The 23,058-nt window shown below is 36.6% G+C and overlaps 1 protein-coding gene across 2 annotated transcripts in view; it reads left to right on the top strand.

The window, feature by feature from the left end:
- The window catches only part of CXADR (CXADR cell adhesion molecule), a 56,817-nt gene that overhangs the window by 33,346 nt on the left and 413 nt on the right, over nt 1-23,058 (top strand). Inside the window, exons 4-7 of one of the 2 annotated variants that reach the window (XM_078452865.1) lie at nt 1,740-1,895; nt 3,277-3,399; nt 3,932-4,070; nt 5,552-5,735. In XM_078452865.1, coding sequence (XP_078308991.1) covers nt 1,740-1,895; nt 3,277-3,399; nt 3,932-4,070; nt 5,552-5,735 — 602 coding nt within the window. Of the gene's footprint in view, nt 1-1,739; nt 1,896-3,276; nt 3,400-3,931; nt 4,071-5,551; nt 9,817-23,058 lie in introns of those variants that run through there. The other variant, XM_060640303.3, reaches the window with a different exon arrangement.

Below are 23,058 nucleotides of genomic sequence, written 5' to 3'. Positions count from 1 at the left end.
CTAACAAAGAAAAAAGCAGTCGTACTACTTACCAGGCTGGGAAGACGGATGCCGATAAAAGCCAGCTGCAGAATTCATAGGGAACACCGTTTCCAAGGTTGTGGGGCAGGAGTAAACTGGAGACCACTGTGGCCTCCCCCGTGATGCCCCCACTTTGCACTACTCCTCTTTTCCTGGGGCACTCCATTGCTAAATGGCCCTCATCTCCAGTTTAATCCCTGCTTCTCCTAATCCTCCCTCAGAAACATCATCTGATTTAGAACAGGTACGCTTCTCTGACCGTCCTCAGAATCTTTCATAATCCCTCCTCTCTTGCCCAGTGACATGCTATGGCTCCTTATAGTGCCTTCCTTATGGGTCACTCACCCTGATGGTGGCAGACTACACACCTCTCCTGTTCCGTTTAGCTGATTGAGTTTTAGCACTGGCCCTAAAACTGGAAACAGTGTTCATTAGAAGGTGAATGGGTAAGCAAATTTATGTTATAGTCCATCCAAAGATAAAGCTCAGCATTGAAAAAGAATGAACTACTGATATATGCAACTGCATGGGTCAGTCTCAGAAGCCTTTCGGTGAATAAAAGGAACAAGACAAAAGGTAAATGTGTATTATTCCATTTATATGACTCTATAAGAAGTGGAATGAATCTATAGTATGATAGAAATCTGATCAGTGGCTGCTTGGGGTGTGGCATGAGATCTCAACATGAGGGAACTTGCTTGGAAAAGGATTGGACCCGTTCTTAATGGTGGTGCTTATACATTCATTAAACCTGATCATCCCACAAGATTCAATTGTGTTGATTTTATTTTATGTACATTGTGCCATAATAAAAGTTCAACAGAAGAGTATGAAATCCAAGGTGTTAATCCAGTGTTTGGAGTGAGTTGAAAGTAATGGGTTTAGCAGCTGCTCTAAACGGTTACCTAGAGAGACTTGGAATATAACCTCAGGTTTACTTTTTTTTTTTTTTTAAATTTTTTTTTTTCAATGTTTATTTATTTTTGGGACAGAGAGAGACAGAGCATGAACGGGGGAGGGACAGAGAGAGAGGGAGACACAGAATCGGAAACAGGCTCCAGGCTCTGAGCCATCAGCCCAGAGCCTGACACGGGGCTCGAACTCACGGACCATGAGATTGTGACCTGGCTGAAGTCGGACGCTTAACCGACTGCGCCACCCAGGCGCCCCAGGTTTACCTTTTTATAACACTGCACTCTGGATAGTTTGGGGTTAATGTAAATGCAGTGTTAATTGGTCCTGGCTTTGGTAAACATATGTATCCCTATTAGCAGCATTGTTTATTATAAATCCCTCGATTGGTGAGGTAGCAGCACTGAGAGAGATATGACGTGGTGGATTCTGCCGGAGGGCTAACTACCTGTCACAGTTCAGAAGAATAGGTAAGGAGTGGAGGGAGGCAGAAGCTTCCTTGAGTCTGAAGTGGGTACTGTTCGCACCGTCCTTTCTTTTTTCAGATGTGCCCTTTGGAAAGCGGGGGGCGAGGGCAGGGGGGGCACAGAGCTACCACCCGGGATGCCTGAGCTCATTCTTGCCTACTTTGTTTTGGATAAAGCTGAGTAAACTGGTGTTGATAACCTATTACAGTCTTTCAGTCCCATCAACTCTGGACTCAGGACCACACGATTATGAGTCTGTGGTTATGCGACACGCCGTGTGTTTAATCCTTGTAAACATAAATTCTGTTCTCTTACATGAAGTTACATTTCTTTTCTCAGTTAAGCCTTCAGGTACAAGATGTTATGTTGATGGATCAGAAGAAATTGGAAGTGACTTTAAACTAAAATGTGAACCAAAAGAAGGTTCACTTCCATTACAATACCAATGGCAAAAATTGTCCAACTCACAGAAACTGCCCGCCTCATTGTTAGCAGGTACTGGTGATTTTGCAGTTGTACTATGTGCCTTTGATTTGTACTTAAGTCTGGTTAGGGGTGTGTGTGTATGTATACATATTTTCAAATTCCCAAATACCTTCCCTTTTCTGGATTCCATGAGAATTATTCAGTGTTTTATAATGACAACTTAGTGTCATATAATGTTAATGAAAATATTTTTATAGTGATTTCACTGCTTAGGATATTATAGTATTTTGTTTCATACACACACACACACACACACACAAACACACATTAATGTTTATTTATTTTGAGAGAGAGAGAGAGAGAGAGAACGAGCCAGGGAAAGGGCAGAGAGGGAGACAGTGGGAGAGAGGGAGAGAATCCCAAGCAGGATCCACACTGTCAGTGCAGAGCCCTACACGGGGCTCCATCCCATGAACTGTGAGATCATGACCTGAACCAAAATCAAGAGTTGGATGCTTAACCAACTTGAACTCAGCACCCCGAGATCAAGAGTTGCATGCTCTGCCAGCTGAGTCCAGCAGATGCCCCAATATTTTTTATAATTGTTGTGGCTCTGCCTCAGCTGAGACCTTACCTGGCTAAGGCAGTTGTGGTTACTGTCACTGGTGATACAAATGAACTGGAGGGACAATTACAGTTGGTCCTTGAACAACACAGGTTTGAACTGTGCGGGTCCATCTGTATGTGGATTTTTTATAGTAGAATACTGTAAATGTATTTTCCTTATGATTTTCTTAGTAACATATTCTTTTTAGCTTATTTATTGTAAGAATATGGTATATAATATACGTAACCTAGAAAACATGTGTTTATCGACTGTTTGTTACTGTAAGGCTTCCAGAGTCAAGAGTAGGCTACTTATAGTTACATTTTGGAGGAGTCAAAAGTTATACCCTGTTCTTCAACTGTGCAGTGGATCAGAATGCTTAACCCCTAACCCCTTGTCCAAGAGTCAACTGTGTTTGCATTCTGGAGACCTGCAGATGTCTCCCTGGCAATTTATTCTGTTTCCAGGTTCAGCTTGTCTCACTTTTTTTTTTAATTTTTATTTAAAAAAAATTTTTTTTTAACATTTATTTATTTTTGAGACAGAGCATGAACTGGGGAGGGTCAGAGAGAGAGGGAGACACAGAATCTGAAGCAGGCTCCAGGCTCTGAGCGGTCAGCCCAGAGCCCGACGTGGGGCTCGAACTCACGGACTGCAAGATCACGACCTGAGCCGAAGTCGGACGCTTAACCGACTGAGCCACCCAGGCGCCCTTCAGCTTGTCTCACTTTTACCTGGGTTGTCAAGCTTCATAAGGGCTTGCCTTTACTAAAAATTTAGCAATACAGTATTGTAAAAGTGGGTTTTGCCACACACACACACACACCCTTTTTTTCCTCCTAGAAATGACTTCACCTGTTATATCTGTAAAAAATGCCACCACTGAATACTCTGGGACATACAGCTGTACGGTCACAAACAGAGTAGGCTCTGATCAGTGCCTGCTGCGCCTGGATGTCGTTCCTCGTAAGTACCTTCTTTCTGTCTGTTGTGATGATGTTTGTTTCCATGGGCTTTGTACAGCTTCCTTTGGTTCAGTCAGCAAGTGTGTATTAACGGCAAAGGGATGCCAACTTTTAGCAAAGCACCCTGTGGCTCAGTGATTAGCTATTCTAAGTCATGGAAAGGAAAAAAAATACAATATTAATAAGATCTTCATTACTGTAATGACATTAAGAAGCTAAGAGTTGTCAAATCGACTCTCGGACCATGTTTCGCCATTATAAACACAAGCTATTTAGAATATTCTTATATGCCTGCCAAGATAGCTGTGAATATTAAAATCTTTTAGTTTTATAATTTTTATGCTTGAAATAGATTATACATTTCAGAAAAAAGTTATTTCAGTGGATTTTCCCACTGGACCAAAAACTAATTAATTTGTCTCTTAAAGTTAATATATGCTATGAACTCTGTCAGTGTGTATCCTTACCTTCAACGTGACTAGATATAGGTTTTTGTTACTATTAATTATTTTCTTATTAACGTCTTGTTCCAGCTTCAAACAGAGCTGGGACAATTGCAGGAGCTGTTGTAGGGATTTTGCTTGCTCTCGTGCTCATTGGCTTTATCGTCTTTTGCTGTCGTAAAAAGCGCAGAGAAGAAAAATATGAAAAGGAAGTTCATCATGACATCAGGTAATTAAGTGACATAAGACTTCAGTGATATAAACTAAATTGATTTGGTTTCCAAAGCATGAGTTCTCTTAACCATCTGAAGCATTTACCACTTTAAGAACTGGGTAAAAGCTGTAGCTCTTCCCCTCGATGCATTTGAAGGCTTTTACTTTCAATTTCGAGGGTGCAGAATCCACCAACCTCCATTGTGCCCTGCCTTCTGCCCCAATATTGAATCCTATCATAAGGGCCTCTGCAAAATACTTATCTCTCGACTGCCTACCTTCTCCCAGTAAGTGCAGGCATGAAATTTAAAAAAAAAAAAAAAAAAAATGAGGGGCGCCTGGGTGGCTCAGTCGGTTAAGCATCCGACTTCGGCTCAGGTCATGATCTCGCGGTCCGTGAGTTTGAGTCCCACGTTGGGCTCTGTACTGACAGCTCAGAGCCTGGAACCTGCGTCAGATTCTGTGTCTCCCTCTCTCTGCTTGCCCTCTATCTCTCTCTGTCTCTCAAAAATAAATTAAAAAAAAAAAAAAAAAAGCAGATAGTAAGGTTTGAAAAGAAAGACCTGATAGTATCAAGTGACATAGGTAGTTTATAGTACTGTTGATAATGTGATATTATTTTATTTTTTAACATTCTAGGCCAGTAGTTCTTAACTAGAAGTGCATATTGTGTTATAAAAAAATGATAACATGACCTAAATAACATCCAGTGAATACATTGACATTTTGATAGGTCTAGCATGGGGTCTGGGCACTTGAATTCTTCTTTTTCTTTTTTTCTTTTTCTTCCTTTCCCCCCTCCCTCCCTGACTTCCTTCCTTTCTGTCTTTCTTTCTGTCTTTGCATCCACACCCAGCTTGATCCCACAACCATGAGATCATGACCTGAGCTGAAATCAAGAGTCTGATGCTTAACCAACTGAGCCACCCGGGTGCCCTTGGGCACTTGTATTTTTAAACTGCACCAGAGGTACTCATATATATTCTTTGTCAGTGTTTGGTGTGAAAATTCTTATGCCTAAATGCTCAGCTTTTGCAAATTTAAATCTGCTAAATTTTCAGCTAAGGTCTCAGATAAGTAACTTTCATAATAAAAAGGTTTTTTTTTTCTTTCTTCTTTCCTTTTTTTTTCGGTGGAAATACATCTGTGAATGTTAGTGCTTTATCAACTACAATGTGTTGCCTGACTCTAACTAGACTATCTTAATCAGTGATAGTAGAGTATGAAGATATTTGAGGTGTGTTCCTTATAAGACAACATTATAGAAGCATACATTTTTGTGTGGAGATATACACTCTGTAAATGATAGATTTTGGACAAATACACAGTTCATGACATTGTACCTTACTGTGCTTGCTTTATTTGTGTCACACACAGTTTTATATACCTGATACTTAGAGGATCTTTTCTCACTCCTGTCCATTTTTCACAGCTTATATAACTGTAGGTTTTTAGAAACTTGTTCTTTGACCTTGTGTTGGGATCTTTGCTTTCTAGGGAAGACGTGCCTCCTCCAAAGAGCCGCACATCCACTGCCAGGAGCTACATCGGCAGCAATCACTCGTCCCTGGGATCCATGTCTCCTTCCAACATGGAAGGATATTCCAAGACTCAGTATAACCAAGTACCAAGTGAAGACTTTGAACGCACTCCTCAGAGTCCGACTCTCCCACCTGCCAAGGTAGCGGCCCCTAATCTAAGTAGGATGGGAGCGGTGCCTGTGATGATTCCAGCACAGAGCAAGGATGGGTCTATAGTATAGAGCCTCTGTGCTTTCATCCAGGCTTTCCATCTCTCTTTCCTTCTCTTCAGATAGGGAAGCCAGTTCCGTTTTAAATTCTGCTACCAGCCTCAAAATAGATCAAAAAGAAGTTAACTGGAAACTGAGAGTTACACTTTAAAAAGTTTTATTTGGGGAAAAAAAAAATAATAAAAGTTATGTTTGGTTATTGAAATAGTAAAGGCATTGAAGTCACTAAAGACATTCACCATCTGAAAAAAATTTCCTTTAGGAGATTGATTTGATAATATTTCTAAATATTAATACTTAAAATATAGCACTTTGAATATGAAATCATAGGTGAAGAAATTGGTGAACTTACATGCACTCTGAGTTGATACTTGAATCATCTGAAAGTGGTACTTTTTTCTACCATTATTTTTAGATTGCTTTTCTCAATTTGTGATCAGATAGTTCCCTCCAAGTTGATAAAGAAACATTCATGGCAAAAATATTTATGATACATTTATGTTTGTTCTTTTTATAGCTTCTTAGAAAAGTCATTTAAATATGAGTTTGAAATCCTTCTAATAACATAGAAAACAGTACAGTATTCTAGAAATTGCTACTTTTACTTCAGAATCATTCATAAACCTTGTCTATGAAATGATTTCTTAACTAGTTGATAGATTGCTATAGGCAACAGGGACGCAGTAAGCTCTTTTATATGCTAAAATAATGGAGCATCTCTCTGATTTGTTTAGAAAATTTTCTGTCAGCTACATACAGCAATGACACTAGTTAGGGGTGCAGTAGTGAGTATGGGTTTTGTTGAGGAGTAATCCGAAGGCCTTGAGGCCTATGATGGTCTTCAGAACAATGACCAGCCAGAAACAGGATGGAATATTTTGCAGTTCCAACTAAATACTAGCCCTGGACAAGATATTTTTCTAACAAAAATTATGGCTCATGTATTAATAGTTTGAAATTCCCTAATTATGGGTTCCAAATTTAAAAGCATTTTTTACCTGGTTGGTTCAGTGTGGTTGTTTTTGGCGGGGGCGTGGGGGGTGAGCTTTGTGGTTGGTATTGCATATTATGTGTTCTAGAAACATGTAATCCTAAATTTACCCACTTGAATATAGTCCCCGGAGATATTTTCTTTCTAGACTCAGAAGATGAAATAATTTTAAGCTAGTAAGTGTCCTCCATCAATTCTGTATTTCAGACTTGGGAGGGTGCATAGCTGCTCTTGTATGGCCAACATGTCTGTGTAGTTGCAGCAAATGAAGGTGAGCTTTGAAAAGAATGAGCCTTAGTTTTGTGAAAGTGATTTATTCTTAAGAAAATAAAAAGCAAGAAATGAAAGGAAAAGGAGTAAAAGGTATACTCTTAACTGCCAAATGTGTTAAATACTGTGGTAGTAGAAGAAAGTGAATTTCTTGTATTTCCCTTAAGATTGTGAGGGAGTGTGGATATAGTCAAATGAGCCAACAGTTTTCTTTTATAGTAAATAAGGTTTGCAATAAATATTTCACTAGCTCTAAAACCTTTTCCCTAGATTTTGGTAGGGAGTTGGTTTCTGTAGATCTCTTTGGGTGCTGTGGTGGTAAATGCTACATTATAAATTAATGTTGGTATGAATTTGAGATTAGGCAGAATACGGTGTATACTTTATAATTAATGGTGAACTTAAGCTGAATGTCTGTGTAATGGATTAGTGTATAGTTTTATATATTTGGAAGCATTTTTTTTAGGTAGGTTTTTAACCCTACATAATATTGCTTTTATACTTGTGTTAACATTTTCATCTGTGCCTTTGGGTAATTTAATTTTTATTATGAATTTCTGGTGCCTATGAGCTAGCTATCACCTGAAAGGTGCTTAGAGGTGAAGGTACTGTTCCTAAAAAACACATCACTGTGACACGTTTCTCTTTTCATACTTTGACTCTTGCCTCCTCTTCTCTATTCTTTTTGGGTGCAGCTTAACTGTGTTATTCATAAAGATTTTAAAACTTCAACACCCCCAACACTCTTTGTGTTTATGATTTTATAACTAGCTATTTTTGAATGCCAGATGTCTGGCCTGTTTTATATGATAAAACTTATAAGATAGTATAAGAATAAATAACATCACAAAGTTCAATTAATAAAAAGAAAAAAATCTGGTCCTTCCTGTTACCAGTTTTCATACAGTGTCAGTCTAAGTAGGAATTACCATAATAGGTGGACATGTAAGACTTTCTAGTGTAGGATTTGGCTATAAGTAAAGTCCATAAATGGAGCTTGTAAAAACATCAGTTGCGTGACCTGAAAATGAAAAGACTTGCCGGGTGTGATTAAATTTCAAGGACAGAATTCAGTTTGAGACTTAGTTCTCCAGCCGCTCTCATTGTAAATTTCAGTCTAATCCAAAAGTCGGATGGCACTGATAACTTCCCAGATAATTCTCAGTGATAATTCAGTTGAACTAGAGATCGGGTATTTGTTCTTTACTATTGGTAATCACCAAGCAGTTCAGCCAAAAACTGTAATTCATGCGTTTCCATCAGAAAGCCAGTGTCCGTCAAGATGGGCACTGCATCTGTGAAGACAAACAGGTTGATTCTACTGTACCCTTGAAAGACTGGACACCATCTTTTTCAGTTTCATTTGAATCATTTGAAAAGAAACAAAAGTGTAGAGTATGAGTTCTGTGCTTTAAATATGTAGTTTACAGGTTTTCTTTTTCTTTTTGTCAATCTTAGCAGTATTCCCGTTAGAGAACCCTCACAATTTCTTACTGAAGACACTGACCAGTTATTCCAGGCGAATAACTTCCTTTAAATTTGGGCTATCTACCATGGAGTTGTTACAATGGAAACAGAGCCTGAGTATGTCTGGGGGGGTTAAATGAAGAAATGCAGTTAGATTATGGATATGAAGAAATAGTTGACTTTTGTTAAAAATAATTTTTAAGATTGAGTTCTGGAAGTTTGGAGCAAGTGAAGGGGCAAGTAAACGTGATTAAATATAAAAAGAACTTGCTGCATGAAGTTGGATATCAAATTCTATAATGTATGACTTCTTAAAATAACTGTTTTGTCTTTTTGTGTGCGTGTGGCATGTAAATTTGAAGTTCTATGAATGTTTAAAGTTTTTTTTTTTTTTTCTAATCTCTTCAGTTTCCACAGTGTTTAGGGCTGTCAGATGCCTTATTCCAGTGTGAACAGAAAAAAAAAATTTATGTGGTTAATGCTTTGATGTAAGGAGTAGTTGTAGAAAATGTTGGCACAATTTTAACTTTTTAGTGGCTTGTGACATTATATATATATATATGTACATATATCTTTATAATAGCCATGTGTTTAGTAGTATAAATGTTCTGGGCAAGTTTTAATATTTCAAATGCCTTTAGACTTGGAATAGAGGCAACACATTCTGCAGTTGGATTTTTTATTCATTTGCCTGTTTTGACATTAAAAAAGGTCTATAACTGAGCACAAATTCTACAGTGTTACAGAAGCAGGGAAAAATAATAAATTTGTGAATTGTGGTTCTGTTTATCTTATAGATATCAGCAAATATTTTGCTTCATCTAATCTCATATTAAAGTTATTAAAATTATTATTTAAAATTATTTAAAATCAAGTTTAAAAAATACCTTATTTTGTAATTTTAAAAGTGTGATGATGTCCGTTGGATTTGGCTTTGGTCACGAACACCAAAAGCTCCAATCAGAGAACTCTGTTTTCTGCTAATTTACTCAATGGGAAGTGTTAAGAGAACCACAATTTATTCACTTACTCTCATTCCTAACTGTGAACTTTTGTGATAAATACACCTGTACTACTGATAAAAAATATTTTGACACTTCACATATGCAAGTAGAGAATTGATAAGTGTCAGTTTCAAAAGTGATTTTGTATTTAAAGTTTCTGGCTTAAGTATCCAATGGTGCAGATTTTGAAATTTGTAAGAACAAAATTTGTTTTTAAAAAAACAAAAACTTGCTCTAGTTTTGTGACCTTGTGTACTTTTGAAATAAAATGAAGAAAGCAGTTTTCTGCCTCGTGTGGCTTCATTGTGCCTCTTGAGAAATGTCTACTTTATAAAACCTCAATAATGCTATTCCTCAGGGTTTCCTTTTCTCCTCCCCTCCTTGCATCCTTTATTGAACAGAATAAAGATCAGACTATCACACTTCATGAAAACATGTCAAACATACTTCTCTTTCCCCACTCTGTGCATTTACATGACAGCATATAGCATAATGTAATATTTGGGGTTGAAGCCTCCACAGAGTTTGTGATCAATTCACAGTTTGGAGCATGAACTCAAATTTGAGTACTCCAAGAGTAGCATTAAATACATACACAGCTAGTTACGGTTCATTGATTCTAAACAGTGACTACAGGAAACAGAATGAGGTAGTAATACCTCTGTAAGAAGACACTTAGGAATGTTTTGTTTAGTGTAGGGTTTTTCGATCTTACCACTTGTAGCATTTGGACTGGATGATCCTTTGTTGGGAGGAACAGTCTGTGCGCTGTAGTATGTTGAGCAGCATCCCTGGCCTCTACCCACTAGATGCCAGTCGCGTTCTTTCTTCTTTCCCGAGATGTGACAGTCAAAAATGTCTCCAAACTTTGCCACATATCCACTGGGATGGGGGGCAAAATTGGTTTAGTTGAGAACCACTGGTTTATATTAATGTGAAATTGCTCCTAGATTAAAAGATTAAAAGATAAAGATAAAAAGATTATAAAATAGGCCTTGTAGTCAGACATAAACTTCCGCTCATTACTATATGCTTTACTTAGCTTCAGTTTCCCGCTGTTTAAAATGGGGATACAAATCCGTCACAGGGGATGTTGGATGGTTCTAAAGAGAGAACTGATAGAATAATGAAAATTCTTTGCATTTGTCCCTCATAGCTGGGATGCTGATAGGGATTCGCAGATTTTCAAAGAATCAAGATTTCAATAAAATATGCTAAGTGAAACTACTGAGTATAATTTAATGCCTTTAATTTAGTCCATACTTTAATCTTTTTAAAAATTTTTTAATGTTTTTATTTATTTTTGAGAGAAAGAGACCCAGAACAAGTTGGGGAGGGGCAGAGAGAGAGAGAGGGAGACACAGAATCTGAAGCAGACTCCAGTGTCTCTGAGCTGTCAGCACAGAGCCCGACACAGGGCTTGAAGTCTTGAACTGTGAGATCATGACCTGAGCCAAAGTTGGATGCTCAACTGACTGAGCCACCCAGGCACCCCTCATATTTTAATCTTAATTAGCCAGATCACATTTCTGGCTAATTAAGTACCAAATGTCAAAGCTGATGAAATTCTTGAAATTTGAGATAAAATTGAATATAAAGTAATTTTTTTAAGTTTATTTATTTATTTTGAGAGAGAGAGAGAGAGAGAGAGAGAGCGTGTTGTGCACAAGCAGAGAAAAGGCAGAGCAGGTGAAGAGAGAATTCCAAGTAGGGTTTCACTCACGGCACGGAGCCCAACTCTGGACTCATGAACCGTGAGATTATGACCTGAGCCAGGATTAAGAGTTGGACGCTTTACTGACTGAGCCACCCACGCCCCTAAAGTAACTTGTTTTTAAGTAAAAACGGTCTACTTTTAAGTCTAAGGCATAATCAAATGTAATTTTCTAAATGCAGTAAAGGTAACAAAAGATGAAAAAGCCAGTCCTAGGAACTGAAGCTCAGTTTTTCTTGCCATTTCTGAAATCAAAATCAAATGTGAATGTGTTGTTACTTAAATGATTTTTCTAGATTTGATAACCATGTGGGGGAGGGGGTGGAGGGGGAAGCGCTGTTGCCCTGAAGTGTAACTGCAGGAAAAAAAATTTCTAGAGTTAATCAAAGGACCAAGAAATAAATTTCAGGACAAATCCGTGGTTAGTTTGCCTCTCATTTCACTGCTGAGCTGTGAAAATTCTAACTTTAATGGGGGAATGAGAAAGGTGGGAGAAGATGTAGGAAATTAGAGGTAAAAACCAATGTCAGTCCCCAACAAAGTACCAGAAGCCGTCATGATCTTGACTATCTTCCCCTAAGACCTTGTCCCTTAATCCACTAACTAAATCTTAGTGGGATTGGTTGTCTTCAAATGTAAATATGGTCCAATTAAAAACCAGGTCATCTTAACCTAATGTAGAAGATCTTGCAAAGTCCATTCCATTTCTCTACGGTTTGTTACCTCCATAGCTGCAGATGCACCTTCACTCAGTAGACATGCTCAGTAGCTAAGGGGCCTTGGTTTTGGACCTTTGTGGGTATGCGATTTCTTCAACCAGAGAACAGCCCCTGCTGTTGTGTCCTGCTGGTGTCAATTGAGTCATTTTTCCTGATATGTACCCCTGTTCCTTACTTATAAATTGGGGGTGCATCTGAGCTCTCAACACTGCCAGCACAGGTCTTTGAGGGCACAAAGTCATTTCCATTCCATTTGTTGAACATGCCTAATATGCCCTTTTACAAATTTGAAGCTGATTTGCTCACCTCATCATACTAAGTGCCTAACTCTGACTTGCATATTACTCAGTAAATGCTGAGTGAATTTTTAGAAAGGAAACTACGTAAACACTAGGGACAAGTTTGCATTGACTTGGTATGTGTCCTATGTTCTTCAAGACAACTGCCCTGATCTCTTCCAAAAAGACTGTATCCAGAGAAAAAGTGTGAGTATGTGTGGTGAGAGGAAAAAGTGTGACATTACTTAAAAAGTTAACTTGGACAAATACAGAATGGGGTGACCTGATTGAATAGGAACAAACACTAAAACAAACCTAATTATTATAAAAACCTGGAGAAGTGGAGAAGCATTTTAAAAGTAAACCTGTAAAACCTTCCTCAGATTCTGAATAGTCTGGAGTCAAGTTAGTGACTGTTTTCTCTCCAGGGTTATTTTGGTAATAAATGAAATTCCTTGCAGATGACTGGTTTCCAGGCCAAGTCATTAATGGTAGTATGTTTTTTTTCTCGGGCTTCACAAATTTCCAGAAATATTTGAGTACACCTTTAGAGAGGCCAAGAAACTTACACACTTAAATATCATTGCCTAATTGTGATATTCTAATTTATCTTGGTTTCAGAATTCAGGGCAATCTACTTAGATGGCTGGAACACCATTTCTTAGAAGATTTTAATTTCAAACAAACAGAATGTAAATTGTTTTCAAGTCTTTTAAAATGATTAGTTTTCTGAAATGACTAGTCATTTATAATTAATTTCTACGTATAATTGTGTTAGTTTGTTAGGGCTGCCATAACAAAGTGCCACAAACTGGGTGGGTTAGACAAATTTATTGTCTCCCATCCTGGAGGCCAGAAGTATGAGATTTAGGTGTTGGCAAAATCGGTCCCTTCGGATTGCTGTTAGGGGAGGATCTGCCCAGGCCGCTCTCCTTGATTTGTAGGTGGCTGTTCCTCTATGGGTATCTGTTTCTGTGTCCTAACTTTCCTTTTTTTTATAAGGATACCAGTCACGCTGAATTAAGACCCACACTGATGACCTAATTTTAACAAACTGTAACTTCAAGGACCCTATTTCCAAATAGGGTCACATTCTGAAGTACCGGGGATTAGGACTACTACCTAGGAGTTTTGAGGCACACAGTTCAACCCATGTCAGTAATGATGACTGGAAATTATGATGAAGAACTAATAAAATAGTGAAGGTTGGTGTGGAACACATGCCCAGAGAGCTTCTTTGCTTACTTTTTAGCAGTGTAATAAAAATACCAACACACAGGGCACCTGGGTGGCTCAGTTGGTTAAGCATAGGCCTTCGGCTCGGTTCATGATCTCACGGTTCATGGGTTCGAGACCCGTGTTGGGCTCTGTGCTGACAGCTCAGAGCCTGGAGCCTGCTTCTGATTCTGTGTCTACGTCTTTCTCTGCCTCCACCCTGCTCATACTCTATCTTAGGTTTCTCACAAATGAATAAAATGTTTAAAAAATATATCAGCACCTAAATAACTATGCCAACAGCTATTTCATGGTTGTCTGTCTCCCTCATTCCTAAGCCAAGAGAGTATGTGTGATCTTGATTTCAAAACTGGAGTGACTATATATGCTGTTAACCTCATATCTGCTTGTCAACTGGAAAAGTAGTTGATGGAATGGTTATGATTTGTCTTTCCTTATGAATCTTGCTGACAAGATGAAACTTTTTTTGGAGAAATAGTTTTTAACCTCAGGAATATATGGAATATATGAAGAGGTGATGGACCACTGTAGAAAGAAAAAAAGAATCCACCTGATTATGGAAGCAAATAGATGGCCATTGCTCTACAATCACCTCTATGATCTAGACAAAAGTTGATTAAAACTCTGCTTCTAGGTTAATTGTCTTAAAGCACTTAGGTTCATTTCTTTTGCTCAAAAGCTTTCCAGGACAACCTCTAACTTGAAGTTTATACTCTGGCCTGATTTTAGACTTTCACAACGGGCCCTCCAACTACCACACTTATTCTATGCTTACACTTGCATATACATGTTTTGTTTTTTTTTTAAATAAAATTTTATACAGTTTCCAGTTTAGCAAATCTTTTCATATTATTCTATACATTTTTATCTTTTATGTATCTACCCACCTAAAACAACCGTATTTGTCTTAAAACTATATATTGTGTCATAGTGATATACCGTAACTTTATTTAACCAGTCTCCATTTGAGGGCCATTTAAATTGGTCCCATCTTTCTAATATAATGAGTAAAAGTACAAGCAGTATATTTGTATATACATTATTTTGCATATGTATAACTATATTCTTAAGGTAAATGTCTAGAAGAGGTGCTGAGTCAAGAATCTTCTGATAGCTATTATTAACATACCTTCTTACAGCACTTTGTCTTGCAGTGGATGAGAGTGCTTAGCTTCCCCCAAATCCTCACCCATACGCTTACCCAACTTTTTGATCTTTCTCAATTTCTGAGAAGAAAATTCTCTCTTTAAAATTGTATTTCTGTTTATTCATTTGAATATCTTTTCCCGTGTTTAAAAGCCCTTTGTACTTTTGAGAACAGTGCTCATATGCTTTGCTCAGTTTTCTTTTGTACTGATTTTGCTAATTTGGAGAAGCTCTTAAATATTAATAAAAATTAGTCCTTTGTGGTGTGAAATGAACTTTTTTTTTTTTTTTTTTTTTGGCTAGGCTACCCTTTCTCTTTCACTCTGATTATGGTTTTAACCCTTTCCTGATGGTGTAATCCAAACCCTTCCCAAACCATCCTCCTGGTGCAATCTGCCTTCTCCCTTCTTGAAATTGTACCCTCAGAGGAAGCTGAAGGTCCCGTGTCTTTCCATGTTCACATGGAAACTTAAGCAGATGTCAGACCTTTCAAAGATGGGACATCTTTACCCAGATGTTCAACACACAGATTCAGTAACCTTGGTTGATGATCAAATTGCAGGAGCTCTGTGTTCACATCAAGCCATTGCTTCATGTACTCCCATCACAGTGTGTTTTTTCTTAATTTATCTTTGGTTTCTAGTTGCTGGTGTTTTGGCTCACAGCATTTTAATGGAATCAGCACAAACTAAAGTAATGAAGAAAATGAGTTCTCTTGCACTTGAAAAGAAGAGATGTGTATGTCACGTGTTAGGTCAGTTATCACACACTCTCCCAAATTGAATGTTGGCTACCCTCACTGTGCTCTTTTAATGTTGCTAAGTAGGACTCTTTCCCTCTCACATAGTCCCAGAACTGTCGACAGCGAGAACCTTCGTAGGGAACAGTAGAATGAATGACCTTGCAATTCTAAGGAGAGTGGGATATAGAAGATACCAATGACTGGTTTGCAACCTGTTGGAAAATCACAGTCCTTTGACATTCAGCCTCCAGTAGTATTTTGATCTACCAACAAGAATGGGACTTATTATGTGTTCACAGGAACAACAGCACAAAGTAAAATTAAACAATCACATGAATTATCATCTCTGCTCTGCCAACTAAAAAATACTTTGTTCTACACCCAGGACAGAGTAAAGATACATTGTATAATAGCCAACAGGGCTTTTATGAGCATGTTTATAAGTCTGATTTAAACCTTTTTGTAATATGGGCAACAAATTTGTGATATAGTTAAGAAAATTGACATGGCAGTTTAAGTTTTGTAAAAAGACAAAAAACCTAAAATACCCATGGGCTACATTATCTAGTTCAATATCATTTCAGGAAAAAAATAAAGATCCAGAAAGGTTTTGATCTCCCCAGGCCACATAATTAGGAACAAACTCCAGGTCACCTGACTCCCGATCTAGTATTTTTCTAAGAACCTCCAGTTCTTGGCAGTCTGGGCCCCTTGAGAACCATTTGAAAGAAAGAAAATGGGAATTTGCAATGTGTGGCTGTCTCATCTCTCACCGCTCCCACCAACACCAGCCAGGCAGGCCAGTGGAAAAGAGCAGACTCTGGCCTAACCAGTGCTTTCTGTGCATAAACGTGGTCACTGATGCCCAGGGCACGCTGAGCATTGACAGCTGCACTCTTCTCCCAGATGGAGTGATGGTCCCATGGGGTTATGACTGGAGTGCATGTTGTTTGGTACCACGCCCATGTATGCTTGTTACGTTGCTGATTACAAAATTTAAGTAAATTGTACATAGCAGCTATCCTAGATGTGGCAAAGACAACATATGTAAGGAAATGATTCTGCTTCAAAATATGTTGGTTTCATTTGACTATAAAAAACCTAGACTTTAATTAGCATCAATATGGATGTAGCTTATGGGAAAAAGAAAACATAATTCTTAGCAGTAGACCCATATTCTAAGAAAAATTCTTAACTACATGATTTGGTGACAAAGTATATTGGTACATTTTAAGCATTTAAAAATTTTTAAGGGATATATCACTTTTAATGGTTTTCCACTTAAAACTTTTTTTATTGGCACTCCTAATTGTGTCTGGGGAGAGGGATTTTACTGTAAACCTGCTGCCAAATGCCTGTCAGGTCCTGTATTTTAACTTTTTGTGTCTTCCTTCCCAGATTTCACAGTATCAAGCATCACAAATGGTATCTTCAAAATTATTTTCCAAAGGAACTTATTAGCTATCCATATCAGATTTTAAATATAGTCTGTCTTATCACTGGGAAACATGAAATAGATTTCACTTAGTAATAACTCAGATGATAAAACAATTTCACATTTTTCATGTTCCACTAATCTTAGAGTTTCAAAAATTTCATTTTTAATCAGTAAATTTTGTTTCACTTCTTTTAAAATTTTTAATGTTTATTTTTAAGAGAGAGAGCAAGAGCAGGGGAGAGGGAGAAAGAGAGAGGGAGACAGAATTCAGAGCAGGCTCAAGGCTCTGAGCTGTCAGCACAGAACCAAACGTGGGGCTCAAACTCACAAACTGCAAGATCGTGACCTGGGCTGAAGTCAGATTCTTAACCCATTGAGCCACCCAGGTGCCCCTATTTCACTTCTTTAGAAGAAGTGTTTGGTGGATGATTTATAAGATGCAAACCCAGTTTTTTTCCTATTGAATTTTGTGAAATAGTTAATCACACTGACTTTTTTTTTTTTTTTAATTAAAAAAAAAAAATTTTTTTTTCAACGTTTTTTATTTATTTTTGGGACAGAGAGAGACAGAGCATGAACGGGGGAGGGGCAGAGAGAGAGGCAGACACAGAATCGGAAACAGGCTCCAGGCTCCGAGCCATCAGCCCGGAGCCTGACGCGGGGCTCGAACTCACGGACCGCGAGATCGTGACCTGGCTGAAGTCGGACGCTTAACCGACTGCGCCACCCAGGCGCCCCCACACTGACTTATTAATTTAACTCAAAAATTTATCATCTATACATTTCTGTGTGAATTCAGTTAGCAGTTCTGGTACATGATTAACCTGTCCATAATATGAAACTACTAAAAATAATGTTTTAGAATATGTTAATTAACTAGAATTTAAAATAAAAATTTAAACAATAAATTAAAACATATATTTAGAGAGAAAATAAAAAATTGTTTAGAAAATCGACATAAGAAAGTATTTCAAAATATCACATTGTGTAACCATAAAACGAACATATTTCTTAATACAACAGTATAGGAGTATGTAAAGTAAAAGTTCCCTCTTTTAAACATCCCCATCTACTAAAATATTAACTGTGGTTATGTCTGCTGGGGCGATTATAGGTGATTAATGATCTTTCTGTGCTGTTACTTTTTTCCCTAAATGAACATTACTTTTGTTAACAGAAAAATAATTCTACTAAAGAAATTTTGTGTACAGTGAATATGGCATTCTGAGTTAGAATTCCCCATTACTAATGACAATTCTACATATAGATCCATAGGAAAAGCAGTGATTTAAACAACAGCCACTTAAAAAAAAAAACAGTATAACCACTAATGCTTTTCATGGAAAGGGGAGATTTCAAATACAGCCTTCTGCTTTGAAGTTGGAAAAGAATATCTGATGCCCTCTTGTGGCCAAATAATTTTAATAAGGTAATTTATTCCTTTTCATTTAAATCAGTCTGCATCAAGAGAATAACACCAAAACATCGATGCTATTGCTTTCTAAACGACAAAAGTGCTCACATATTTTTCTTTACAGTTTAGCCTATCTTCCCAACATGTGTCCTGGATTTATCCTGCCAGGGTTTGAAGCTCTTGTTAATTTAGGTCACCTAGGCAACTTGAATACTTGAGACACGGTGTCCTCAAATGTAAGATGAGAATAGTAGAACATACATAGGTTTAACTTAGAATGGAAGGAAGGGACTTACTGGCAGTACCTGTCACACAATATGGTGATTATCTTCCCACATCAGTAGACACAGATCATTCTTTTATTGGCCTCATGTTCTTACATAGTATGAATGAATTATAGTTTTTTATTATGGCAAATGATGCTGCATCAATTATACATTTTTATACATTTGCAAAAGTATTTCCATAGGTTATCTTCCAGGTATATAGAATTTGAATTACTGGATAAAAGAATATACGCATTAAAAAAAAAAAAAAACATTGACATTGTCAAATTGTCTTCCACAAAGAATCAAACAACAATCTTTTCAATATTTGTCAATTTGTTAGGTGAAAAATGGTATTTCATAGCTTCTTCTGTTTTCCTTGCCATTAGTGTTCCATTAGCACACCTTTTGTTTTTAGTTTTTACATCTCTTTATATGTATTTAGCTCTGCTAAATAACTATATATACAAGCTTTTGATAGAATACTAATCCATTTTCTTTTAAACATGTGCAAATTTTCTTTGGAGTTTCTCTTTTAACTTTATGATGTCTTTTGATATGCAGTTTACTTTTTAATTCCAAACCACTAACATTCCTGTTAAAATTGGGAAAAATTTCCCAAGCTGAAGTTAGTAAATATCTCCCTTCATATTTCCTCTCAGTACTTTTACAGTTTCATAATTAGCATTTTATCTTTAATCTATTTGGAATGTATTTTTATGGCTTAGAGTTAGAATTTAACTTAAAAAAAAATGCATCCAGGGTGCCTGGCTAGTTCAGTTGGAGGAGCATATGATTCTTGATCTTGGGGTCATGGGTTTGAGCCCCCAAATGTAGAGATTATTTTTAAAAATTAACTTTAAAAAAATGAAAAAAAAAATACATAGTCAAAATAGTTCACTATTAATTTATTAGTGGATCATTTTCAATTTGAAAAGTCACTTTCACCATACATTAAATTTCTGTTTCTGGTTGTGCACTTGTAATTCTGTTTCATTGTTCACTGTTCATCTGTTCAGGTCTATGTTAACTTTTGAGTATATATTGACAAATCATGTAAAAGGAATAATACTCCCTATCCATTGTTCTTTAAAAAAAAAAAATATTGGTTATTTTGGAAAATTATTCTTCCATGTAAACATAAAATCAGTTTTGTTTTCCATTAAAATTTTATCAGAATTTTAATTATGATTTATATTTTTACATATTAACTTAAAAAGTGGAGTTTCTATAATGTTGACTCAATTTAGAAATATGGCATATTTTTCTAGTCAGTTTTTTCTTTTTGTAAATTTTTATAAATTTTTCTCTTCTATTTGACTCCTTTCTGTTTTTAGTTTATTTCCAGGTATTTAGTAGTCTTTCTAATAGGGGTTCTCTTCCACAAAGCATATTTAAAGTTTTTCTTATGAAATTAATATTATTTACATATAGTTGGGAACAGTGAAGGAAAAGTATATGATACTACCACTCTATTACAAGCATTTATTATTTTGGAATATTTCCTTCTAGACACAGTATGATCAACAAAATTTTTACCCACATTGCAATCCTTTTATTCAGAAGCGTAACAGACTGCCCATGAAACATACATGCAGTTTGGTTATCAGTGATAGAGTATTTGTATTTGCTAAAAATAAATCCACCAAACTTGGCTTAAATTAAGTGCTCATGAAAAATATTTTTTTCTCTCTACCCCTCTAGTTACAAAGTAATAATGCTCAGTATAAAAGTCTAAAGACTGAAGTGTACAATCTAGAAAAATAAAGTTCTCTGTATCTGACCCCTTCCCCTGCCTCTGAGAACACTGGCTACTGTTAATTTGGTACTTATTTTTCCAGGCAATTTTTGGCACCATCATTGAAATAATATTTTTCATCCCCCACTTGTGGTATTTCCCCAATCTGCAACATTTTATGCCATGTCATTTCAATTTTTTTTTTTTTTTTTTGGTAGCTACATGGACTTTTCCATAGTATTTTCTTGAATAGATGTTCAGATTTTATTTAACTGTTCACCTGTTGTTGGCTACTTGGGTTTTGCAATGAACGTTTCTACATAGATAATGGCTGGACCCTTTGAGTATTTCTAAAGACAAATTCCCAGAATTCGTTTCTTAGCCAAAAGATCTGCACATTTATATTTTTAACTACCCTTCAAAAATGGTGTTTTAAAGCCAAGTTATGGATGTCTACATAATACTTGGTATTTTTCAAGTCCTATGAAATTTAAGCAAGGGTCTAATTATGTATAAGAGGAGTCGCTTCTGTAGCAAGTTATTCCTTTTTTGAGGGTACAAACAATAAAAGTTTAACACTTTTATTTGTGCTGATCATGTGCTTTAAAGAATAAACATCAAACCAACCTAATTGCAGTGGTGTATATGCTACAAGTATTAATGGTGAATTTGCGTCTGACAAGGGTTAGATGGGTTTCCATTTCATTCCTTAGGTTATCCTTCGAATTATGTAAAAGAACAAAGGAAACTACAAAGTGTCTAATGCGATAAACTGGGAGACAAAGGGATGCTTTCTGTGGTGGATAAAGTGTGCACATTTTAAACAGAAATTACATGAGCCTTCTCTGGAACTAGTGCTTGCACAACTCCCAGTATAAGCCTATGCTCCATCTGTAACGTATGGATGTTGTTTCCCTTCGAACCTCACAGTATTACTGCCTCACAACTGGAAAACAAACTCCAGAGAATATGAGAACATTGAACACCATGTTAAACCATCAGATATACTTGATAACTAACAAATTAAAGCCTATGATGAACTTGGGCCTTTCTAATACCGCTAATTCTCTGTGTGTGATCTTTCCCCGGGACCAATCATTGATACACTTAGCTTTGTCATCTCAATCCTGTCAAGTGGGCTGTATCTCCTCCTATTGCAATCTGATTTACAGTTCAAGCAAATAAAATGTCTATCAAGTTAGTGGTTTGTAAAAAGGAACTCTGTCAAGGTTTTATTAATCAACAGATAATTTAAATGTCTTCTCATTTGCTTAATCTAATCTTTACATCTGTCCCTTTTTTCACATGTTGGCTTGATACCGAAACTTCTCACAGAGTTATAATGAACTGAACCAAGGCACCATGAACCACACGGGCTTTGCAAAACCCAGACTGGTTAAAGTCAGGGCTTCATTTCTTAGCTGTTATCTTGGGCATTTTTTAACTTCTCTGAGAGTCCTTATCTAAATTGGTAATAATGGTACCTACCTCATGGGGTTATTATGAGGATTAAATAAACTACTGGCACATAGATCCCTAAAATTTTTTTTGAACTTACTGTTATCTGTAAAATGGATAGAATGTCTTCTCTGGCAAGGTCAGTGTACATGGTAGTGTTTAAGTTTTGCTTCTTTCCACTCAGCAAATAAGAAATCACTTTGACAGTGATAGTTGAGAAGTCAACATAAATGCTTTGACATAAATATCACATTAAAAAAACAGAAATAAGTACTTTAGTACTGATGTAATAGAACTTACCAAAAAGATGTGTTTGTCACAAACCACTGTTTGAAACAGCCCAAAAAAGGCTTTCAAACTGAAATTATGCAGCCATATTGTCTTCATTAGAACAGTCCAAATTGTCTGAGACACAGAGATGTTACGACTCCTAGAGTCCTAAAAACCATTCAAAAAGTTTGACAAATTTTTGTACCCTGTGCTTACTAGACTGAATTTAAGACCCAACTGCTTAGAGAAAGATGGCTTATTTCATTAGGAATGGATTGGAAAAGCTATATTGATGAGTTTTCTTTTGCTTTAAATAACTTTTCAAATAAGGTGGGAGGTTGGATAGTCAATCAAAGGGCAAAGTCTTCTACAGGTAATATATCATATTAGGAATATGTAAAACTAGCATTTTCCCCAAGGCACTCAGCCATTTAGCTGTCAGCACTGAGTAAGAAATTTAGGTTTTACAGTAATCCACGGTGGAAAGCTCTGGTTACTAGATGTGTCCCAAAAATACTTCCTTTCTTGTATGGCTATTTATTGCTTCTGATTTTCCCAATAAGCTCATAACTACAACATGAGCAAACTAAAAGAACAAATGCTCTCTGCTAATTCCATGATAAAAATACTTGAAACCCGCCATCTTTATAATTGCACACTATCTGTAGTTATTACACAAAACTTCCTAGGACCCAGAATGAACAGTTAAAAACATTTTCAAACTTAAATAAAACTAATGTTCATGTGATGCCAGTTACTCTTAGAAAAATACGCTCATCTCTGAATAGGCATTCATTATATATTTTAGGAAAAAAATGTTCATGGCTTACAAATACATTAAAAGGTGTATATAAGTTAATACTAAAACTAGATGTCTCTAAGGCTTAAAAACAAGTTTCTTGTTGACATTGTGTAATTTAAATTCCACATACTTTCAAATCTTTGGGATATGTATCCTTAGAATTTGGGTACTTTTCTGGCATTCTATACTTAAATAGAATTTATCAGAAAAAAATGACAACAGGAATATGTGGAGTAGCCAAGGTCTTCTAATGATTTATTAGCAAGTTCTGATTTTTCTAAGTCAAATAATTTATGACTAG

This window comes from Panthera onca, chromosome C2 (assembly GCF_046562875.1).
Source record: "Panthera onca isolate mPanOnc1 chromosome C2, mPanOnc1 haplotype 2, whole genome shotgun sequence".
NCBI classification, from domain to species: domain Eukaryota; kingdom Metazoa; phylum Chordata; class Mammalia; order Carnivora; family Felidae; genus Panthera; species Panthera onca.
This window is presented reverse-complemented; position numbering and strand designations above follow the sequence as displayed.